Source organism: Oncorhynchus masou, chromosome 28 (genome assembly GCF_036934945.1).
Source record: "Oncorhynchus masou masou isolate Uvic2021 chromosome 28, UVic_Omas_1.1, whole genome shotgun sequence".
In the NCBI taxonomy this organism is placed as follows: Eukaryota; Metazoa; Chordata; class Actinopteri; order Salmoniformes; family Salmonidae; genus Oncorhynchus; species Oncorhynchus masou.
The window spans coordinates 41,675,900-41,685,678 of NC_088239.1; the positions used below are offsets into that span (position 1 = coordinate 41,675,900).

At 40.3% G+C, this 9,779-nt stretch overlaps 1 protein-coding gene across 1 annotated transcript; it reads right to left on the bottom strand.

Annotated features, from left to right (window-relative positions):
* Nucleotides 1-1,558: 1,558 nt before the first annotated feature.
* Nucleotides 1,559-9,038, bottom strand: LOC135517591 (Krueppel-like factor 4). Its single transcript, XM_064942039.1, has 5 exons — nucleotides 8,636-9,038; nucleotides 8,384-8,495; nucleotides 4,807-5,644; nucleotides 4,505-4,672; nucleotides 1,559-3,621 (listed from the first exon to the last, which is right to left on the bottom strand). The coding sequence occupies exons 1-5, from the start codon at nucleotides 8,638-8,640 to the stop codon at nucleotides 3,446-3,448; spliced, it is 1,299 nt and encodes a 432-aa protein (XP_064798111.1). The 5' UTR covers nucleotides 8,641-9,038; the 3' UTR covers nucleotides 1,559-3,445.
* Between the last annotated feature and the right edge of the window lie 741 nt (nucleotides 9,039-9,779).

The window sequence follows — 9,779 nt, forward strand, 5'->3', positions numbered from 1 at the left end:
GGACAGCTGTTTTTTAGTTAAGACATTCATGTTTTTTTTTACGTAATATGTAATTGATGTACTGTATGTGTGTCTATAGTTTTGTTTAATGTTGTGTTAGTGTATGCAAGTTGTTTTGTCTGAAACTTTGTTCCCCCTGCAGCTATTGGACTAGGTCTCTCTTTTAAAAGAGTTATCTCAATGAGAAAAGCCTATATAAATAAATGTTAAATAAATAATAAAACATTTTTTTCACTTAATTTACATGTTTTTATACTGAGTATAAACAAATCTATGAAATAGGTTATCTTGGGTTTGGCCTACACTCTTATATAAAAAAGGGTTCCAAAAAGGTTCTTCAGCTGTCCCCATAGGAGAACCCTTTTTGGTTCCTGGTAAAATCTTTTTGGTTCCAGGTAGAACCATTTTGGGTTTCATGTAGAACCCTTTGTGGAAAGGGTTCAACCTGGAACCAACAAGGGTTCTTCAAAGGGTTATCCTATGGGGACAGCTGAATAACCCTTTAAGATTGTAGATAGCACCTTGTGTGTAGGGGGTCCCCACTTAGGTCAGTAATGACTGTTTGAGTACAAGTACCAGCTAAAATGTTGAGTGATAATAACCTAAAGTACAGCCTAACAGCAATATAACCGATAGAACATGTCATGTATAAGTTCAGATTCATTCAAAAAAAATAAAAACCATGTTAATTGGAAAATGAAAGATGTAGTGGAAATGATACGATTACGATCATAATGAATTCATGTTAGCCGGCCTACACATAACTTTTAAATACGAACTTGTTGTCGAACATATCTTCTCCTAGGCCCGTATTCATAAATCGTCTCAGAGTAGGAGTGCTGATCTGGGATCAGGTCCCCTAGTGACAGGTAGGAGTTTGGAAACCACAGACAATAACAATGTTAAAGGGATTGTATGAATTCATTTCAAATTCATTTGACTAGGTAAATGGGGACGCCTACCTTTGATAACTATTTATGTATAACTAGTTTAATAACTATTTTATGTAAGATATTTATGCTACACTACACTACTTCAAAGAGTGTGTTGAAATTGCTAGTAAACAGAAACTCCACAACTTGGATGTTTGCAATGATTATGAAGTGTGTACACTTTCCTTGTATTATATAGCTTTAGAAAAGGAGATGAACATTTATTAAGCATCTTAAGTAAGATTTTAAGCATTCATATTATTTTAAATGTGCTATGACTTACGTAAATAGATAGTCAAACTATATAGTTTAATAAAACTAGATAGAGATGTTGCTTCATTTTATCTTTATTTAACTAGGCAAGTCAGTTAAGAACAAATTCTTATTTTCAATGACAGCCTAGGAACAGTGGGTTAACTGCCTGTTCAGGAGCAGAACGACAGATTTGTACCTTGTCAGCTGGGGGGTTTGAACTTGCAACCTTCCGATTACTAGTCCAATGCTCTAACCACTAGGTTACCCTGCCACCCCAAATACATTTATCAAAACATTTTACAGGTTAATACGAGTATGGAAGAATTTACATAACAGTGCTATCAAAACAGCAGTGATCAGTGCATACAAAGTGAATTTTAAATACATTTTATTCTTTATGTTGTACAAAACATTTTAAGCAGTTTTTAAAAAGCATTTTCTTTACAAATGTACAAAACTTCAGATTATATTACATGCTTTGACTCTGAGCAAAAAAAAAACATTGTTCAGAGATTTTAAAGATGATATGAATGTCTCATGTAACATTATTGCATTTTTGCAACCACAGTGCATTGAAAGATTGCCATCGCCATTGAGGAGCAAAGTTTTCACCTGATTAAAGTTCAATTGCGGAAGAAGAAAAACTCACAGACAAGAAACTCACAGACAAGAAACTCACGGACAACCATGTGATACTTGATACTCTTTTTTTTATCTGTTTTCTTAAAAAAAAATCTTTGGTACCTTTTAATACACTTCATTATCTTTGAGCAGTTTCCTGTAACATATCAATTAATTTGTACCTGTAATCAATGGCTTGGAAGAGTAATATAAATGTCTAACACAGTATGAATTTGACAAACAATGTTTCTGATAGAATGGATATAAGGCCTCTTAGGAAGTGTTATGTCGTTTCTGTGTTCTGTCTGTCTGAGTCTTGTTTCCCTGATAACTAATACATTTCCAGTCATACGTTGGCACCTGGTCCTCCAAGTTTTGTCGATAAATAGCCTAGATGGTAAATTCCAGTTTTGTCCCACAAAGGAGGTTGTTCCGAGGGCTCTTGTCAAACGTCATATCACGATCCCATTTATGGTAGTGCTGAGCAATTAGTGCTTTTTGAGGTCAGTTCGGTTTCGGTTCAATAATGATTTATTTTTTATAATTAGAGTTTTCGATTTTGGTTTTGATTATTTATTTTTGATGTTATGAATTATGTGGGTTGAATGCTGTAACAACACAGAATAAAACTATGAAAAAAGTCTCATGATAGCAGTGATTGCCCATTACTTCTTATCACTTATTAACCATAATTTGTTCACTTCACTTTAATAAAATCTTTTAGTTGCTGTGGATATTCAATTTTTTGTATTTGATGACTTTATTATTTCATTCCAAGTCATGATCTCATCTCTATAGAGCTGCTGCCTATTCTGTTGGTCAAAATCACTATTGTTATAGTTATTTAAACTAAATAAGGCATTATTTTATGACTGCTGAATACCAACTATCAATTGCATAGATCACGTGTCAAACTCATTCTCCTGAGGGCAGAGTGTCTGCGAGTTTTCGCTCCTCCCTTGTATTTGATTGATGAATTAAGGCCACTAATTAGTAAGGAACCCCTCACCTAGTTGTTTAGGTCTTAAGTGAAAGGCAAAACCAAAAATCAGCAGACACTACCCTCCATGGAATGAGTTTGATACCCCTGACTTAGATTATGTATTTTCAGGGAGAGATACATTGCGAAGCAATTGCTCTCTATCCCTCTCGATCGCATTTTCTTCTCTCTTCTTTCTCTTTCCGTGTCTGCCCCCCACACCTAAGTAGGCGCGCAATAGATTATTATCATTATAGTTAATGACCACGTTTACTGCGCTAAACTATGCAGAATATTGTCCTGTCGGAAACTACAACTCCCTACTACATCACATAGTTTGGGCTTTATACTGTGCAATGTGTGCATTGAGCAATTAGTTATTTAAAAAACGAAAAATAACCACCATTTTGGTTATTCGCTTATCACTAATACATGGACAAAGAACAGTCTTTAGTCATAGGGGTTGAACCTAGCGAGTGTAACACTCTTTGTCATGAATCACACAACTTGTCTTGATGCTTTGACAATGGCTAGAAGGCAATGTTTGGTTTTTAAAGCTACAAGTTCAGGTCTTGGTCTTGGTCTATGGCGTCCAGTGAGTCCATAGGTGTCTCTTCATGTGTAGTGCCAAGTGGTCGGACCTTGAGAAGGCCCTGTCTCATAGGTGTCTCTTCATGTGTAGTGCCAGGTGGTCAGACCTTGAGAAGGCCCTGTCACACTTGGCACACTGGAACGGGCGATGCCCGGTGTGTTTCCTGTAGTGCCGTGTGAGCTCATCCGAACGGGCAAACTTCCAGCCGCAGCCCACCCAGTCACAGTGATAAGGCTTCTCTCCTAGTAATGACACAACACACACATACACGCATGCACAAGGGCACGCACACACACACACACACACACAGAGAGCGAGAGAGACACAAACACAAACAAGGCCGTTAGAATTTTGTTTGTTGACCCTAGAGTTAAAACAGACCAAACTCTCCTCTCCTCAACACAGAGGTTGTTCCTGTCCTGCAGTGCATGAAGGTTAAACAAATCAGCCTACAGTTGTATTTGAAAAGTGATCAGTATAAACCTGCTGTTGCTGTTTAAATGCCCATTCATGACACCTGCCAACTGGGCTGCTGTTCTCTCTTTTTAGCTATTTTACCATGATGACGCAGTAGAGTAATTTACTGCTAGCATTACAACAGCCGTTATGCCAGGGCCAAGCAGCATGGGGTAGGTAGCAGGGAAGGTAACAGTTATAGGTGAACATATAGTGTACTGCTGAGGGACATTAACTGGCATTACTGAATAAAAAATTCATGAACGCATGAATAAGTAAAATCATCATGTCATATAGTAGCTCTATAGTGCAGTTAACACACAAGGGTCACATTGCTGCCTCTTACAAATTGTTCCATTTCAACAAATTAAATGGATTATTCCAGCCATTAAATGTGTCTCCATTCTACAGACTGTCTCTATACCAAATCATTACCAAATTAATAAAAAATGTAAAGTAAAGTTAATATTAATCCGGTATTAAACTTAATGTTAAAGCTTCCTGCTGTGAATCACTAAAGGCCGACCATTTCATAAAACATAAACTACAGTAATGAAACTCATAACCAAGCGATGCAATAAGAATTAAAAAGTGCATTCTAAAAATCCTCCTGACGTCAAAAAACATTTTGAAATTTTTTCCAATGAGAAATCCAACATGTGTACCAACCTGTGTGCGTTCGGTGATGTGCCTTGAGGTGAGAGCTCTTGGTATAGGTTTTTCCACAGCCGGCATAGTCACACGTGTGTGTGGCAATTCTCTTCCTAGGCCATGAGCGCCGGCCGCGTTTGGGTTTGGGCTCCTCTGGTAGACTATCGCCACCGGGGGACAAAAGCTCTAGGAGGAAAGAAGAGGGTGAAGTGATGAGCTCATCACCTTAATGTTTTCCTCAGAGTCAGGCACCAGAAAATTGTAATGTTGTGTAAAAAAAGGCTCTTGGTCAAAAACACTTAGATTGAAGTTGAACTTACCTTGGTACTGTAGAGACCCACGATGCTGTGGGAGTAGAGAGTAGCCTGTCGGAGAGGTGTGGTGGTAGCCCGGACCAGGCAGCGGGATTTGGGGGTGGGTTAACACCTGGCTGGAGGGGTGGTGGTCCCTGGCCAGTGTGTGGTCCGGAGACAGAGATGAGGCTGATCGGCTGGCAGTCATAGGGCGCCCCCCTGGGAGGAAGCCGTGACTGTCGGGGTGGGGCCTCTGACCAGCCCTGGGCTGGGAGTGTGAGTTCACCACCCCTAGTTGGAGGTCCATGGGCCGGGTGATAGTGCACGTGCTGGGGTTCTCCTGCTTTATCCTATGGCAAATAAAGGGCAACGAAGAGGAGGAGGGGTCCATGGCAGCGCCAACACCAACACCAGCTTTACTACTCACATTAATGCTGTGGCCAACCTCTGCCATATCCATGGTGGACTTCACCACAAACTTGCCATGCAGGCTGGTGGGATGGAGGTACGCCGTGTCAAGTTCAGGCCTCATCAGCTCCGCCACGAACCCCCCAGAGGGGGACACGTCGCTGATGTCAGGGATAGTGTACAGCATGTCACTGTGAGCAGAGTCCTGGGGAGATGGGAGCTGGTAGGAGGAGTAGGAGCCCGGGGAAGGGGACAGATGCTGGGACCCGCCCGTTGCCATAGCCTCAGCCTGCTGCTGTTGTTGTTCCTGCTGTTGCTGTTGTAGCATAGTGTTGGACAGGATAAAGTCATAGTCCAGTAGGTCCAGATCTTCAGGTTCTTTCTTGGCCATTCCAGTGGAGATGTCCTGGTCAGAACAGCTGCTCCTCTTCAGGTGGGACAGCTCCTCCTTCCATCTCTAGGGAAGACGAGAAACACACATTAAAATCAGTATGAGTACAGAAAGAGAGCCGAGACAATAGGTAATCCATCAACATAATGCTGAAGACTGCCTGATATAATGGTGCTAAACCATTGAGAGACTGGCTGAGGTGAATCTGCTCACCCAGACTGTGTGTCTTTGGTCAAAACATTTCATTGCCAAATGTAAGTACCTGTAATTTTCTTGTTCTGTCTAACTGAAATGGGAAAGTGATTCTTGGTCATATCTATCGTTGTGTCTCAAATACGCTTGTGTAATCCCAGGCATGTACAATAATCCCAGACATGTACGATAATCCCAGACATGTATGGATTAGTTCCAGTTTATTAGGATGCTATAACACAAGAGATCTGGATAAGCTTTTCCTGAGAACAACTCACATTTGGTAGGCTATTCTATTCACATTATTGGCAATAGATAAACCAACAGCCTAAATCAATTCAAATCAAATCATAGTTCATTGGTCGTGCACACAGATTCGCAGATGTTATCGCAGGTGCAGAAAAAAGCTTGTGTTTCTAGCTCCAACAGCACAGTAATACCTAGCAGTAAATAAAACGTAAAAAAACACGATCCACACATAATCCCACAAAAATAACAATTAAGAAATTAAGAAATTAAGAATTTACAGAACAACCAATGTCAGTTACCAGAAAATATATATATCCAATGGAGACTCCTCAGAGGAGGAAGAGGAAGACCATACTCCACAGTTTATTTTTTATTTTTTATAGTGCAACATTAAAAAACGTTATAATTTTTAGATAAAACTTTACTAAATATATTCACGTCACCAAATAATTTATTAAAACACATTGTTCTGCAATGAAGGTCTACAGTAGCCTCAGCAGAATCATGGTGTAGTCGGAGGACAGCTAGCTTCTGTCCTCCTCTGGGTACATTGATTTCAATGCAAAACCTAGGCAGCTCATGGTTCTCACCCACATCCATAGATTTACACAGTAATTATGACAAATTCATAATTCTCCCAACCTATCAAAGCTTTAGCAGCATGAAATTACTTAAAGCATAAACTACAGCTAGCTAGCACTGAAGTGCATAAAATATGGCGAGTAGTTGACTCAAAGAGAGAGAAAGACAATAGTTGAACAGTTTTGAACAAATTAATATCTTACAAAATAAGGAAAAGCATGAGAGAGATTTTTAAACTTTCACTTTCACTCAGCTAGCTTGTTTAGTCTACTCAAACACCCGGCTCAAACAGAAAGGGATGCTATGTTAGCTAGCTGGCTCTGTCCATCCAGCACTAGAACTTTTCCAAGTCAAGGTTAGCTTTTGGTTTTATTCATGTATTGCCACTGGGGCCCGCCGGTGTAACTGCTAAACTGCTTTCTGGCTGTACACAGTACTGCATGACTGTAGCGAGTTTACTAACGCGTTAGGCCTAGTAGCTATGTTAACTATGACATGACAACAATGTAGGCTGTGTGTAGCAGTTAGCAGTCATGATATGAAGGTTTTTCTTGGAAAGTTTTTTTTGCCTGGTCACAGGCAGCTGATGTGTTGTGCACTGAAGTCCACAAGCGAAAGGAAAAGGTGATCGGAGGAGAGCGTGTAGATAGTTGCGAGAAGGAATTATACTGTACAACGAGCAAAGTGATCACGCTGTTTTTATGTGGCTGCTATGAACGTTAACTATGTTTGTGTGTGATCAGGGGTGTATTCATTCTGACGATTCTGTTGAAAACATTTTCTTAAACAGAAGCAAATGGTACAAAATGGGGAGAAAAATATCTGAATTTGTCCAATAGAAACTCTAATTTGCAACTTTTGGGCTAATGATTACACCCTAGATCAGCTAGATGCAGGCAAGAGTGTGCACGTCGGTATTGAATGTGTCACTGTCTGTCTCTTGACGTGTGCACCTACGTTGTAAACTTTCATTCATAGGCTAGGTTGTAGCAACCTCATGATGGGTACAGGGACAATTTGAGTATCATGTAGTAGCCTAAACCTATCGATGTTACGTTGAGCTGGGCAAATGGAATATGAATGACCGTCATCCAATATGCTGTAATAGAAATAAGGCTCATAAAAATAATGATAATCCTCCCTCATCTTAAACTGCACCAACCGCCACTGATATATACATATAATGTATGTAACTATATATAGCCTACATACTATATAATGGTGTGTAAAGACAGTATGCAAAGTATATGAATAGAAAAGGTGTGTACAGCTGTAGTTATGTAGGATGAGCCTTGACTAGAATACAGTATATACATATAAAGTGGGTAAACACTATGTAAACATAATTAAAGGGACCAGTATTCAATGACTCTATGTAGCCGACATAGGACAGCAGTCTCTAAGGTGCAGGGTATAGTACCAGGTGGTAGACGGCTAGAATAGTGATGAAGGTTCAAGGCACAGTAAAGCAATACAGGATGCCTCTGCTGGGTATATGCTGTAAATTATAACTAAATCCTTATAGTAGACTACCATCCATTCAGTCAGTGACCACGCTGAAAATTCTACTGTTATCCCAGCTGGTGCACGCCCCTACTAGAGTGCGGCAATGATACAACGTAGCAACACGAATAACTATGAGCAATGACATAATGTCAAGAAATTAAACAAATGTCCATAGAAATACACAAATAAAACCGATTATGACCTGACCTACCATTAAATATGCCTATAGCCCAGACTGTTGAGATAAAATAAAAAACATGCTATGACCATACTCACCAAATTCGCATGTCCCGTGGATTTATTGACAGTCGGGCCGCTTGCAAATGTGGATATGGATGGCAAAAGCGTCCCGCTCAATGCCATATTATCGAAGTCACTTGGTGGTTGCCTGCATAAACATAAAAGATGTAAATGTAAATCCTTATCGTTTTCTTCCAAAATAAGGAACAGCCTATTAGGATCCAAGCGCACTTTATAATGGCATTGGCCATCCAAAATGCTGCTTTGTCAAACTAAAAAAGCCCGCACCTCATCAATGAAAATATACGTGGTTCTTCTGATGAATTTATTCTGTAAAATACACTGGTTGTTTCAGCATGGGTTACGTAGCCTATTTTACACCGGTTGACAATCCGAGATGATGTTGCGCTACACTTCACTCCAAGCCATGCTTGTGGGCGCAGCGAATGGAACAGGCAGACTGAGACGGACAACCAGGCATGGAACCGCTGATGCAAATTGATCAGGAGTGAGGCGACACCCGGGGATTCCCTCGTCTCCCTAGCAATCCCGCTGCCATGCAGGGACCGGAGTACAGACTGAACCGACAAAAAGTGACAGCGAGAGAAGGGTTTCCTACTTCTTAAATCATCGCCGGTGGACACGCCTTCGTGTTGCTGAGCAACAGACAGGCAGGACAGAAACAACACTTCTCTCTGGTTAGGTAGAAAAAAATAAGGTGCAGTTCATGACGACAGCACAAGCTTGCAGGGCTGAAAAAGACAGAAAAAAACCGAACTCCGCGCTGTCTCCTGTTTATATCCATGCAAACAGAGCGATGGCAACAGGGAGGCCCTTACACAGCCGTTAGCTTTTTATCCAGAGCTAATGTGGGGGAACCGGATCAACTCAGTTCTAAGGGATAGCCTATAGGTTTCACAGTAGGCTAGTATGGGAATAATGACTTGTAGTTGCACTAATTGACGAGATATTGTAGCTCCTCTACAGAAAATACAAGTGTTCAAGGGGCCTCATTTATCAACCAAGTGTACATGTCTTACTAAATTCTGGCATACCTGGAGATTCTAGGTTTTGCGTGTGCCAAAAATGTTCATTGATAAATCAAAAACATATTGTAGGCCTATTATACAATCCTGCCTGGAAAACGCCCTCCATTCACCTTTTATGGTAACAAAAACACCCTCATTTGCAGTATAATTTGGAAATGTTGGAACTGGGCCATGTCCATTTCTGAAAGAAAGCACAATAGCAAATGTGATCTCATTTCTGTAGAGGTGTGGGCAGAATGTTTTAATATTTTTCAGAACACTAACTTCACACTTTACATGATTGATTGTCTTTTCAAACAATTTAAAAGTAAACGCTGCAGCCCACATACAAAATACGAATTCTTGTATGTTGAGAACAAGTTCTCGTTTACAATTGCGACCTG

What these genes read in the sequence shown, in the direction of transcription:
- LOC135517591 (XM_064942039.1), bottom strand. An exon ending in TGGGTCTCTACAGTACCAAG is followed by an intron (nt 4,673 to 4,806) that starts GTAAGTTCAACT and finishes CTTTCCTCCTAG; the next exon opens with AGCTTTTGTCCCCCGGTGGC. An exon ending in ACATCACCGAACGCACACAG is followed by an intron (nt 3,622 to 4,504) that starts GTTGGTACACAT and finishes TGTCATTACTAG; the next exon opens with GAGAGAAGCCTTATCACTGT.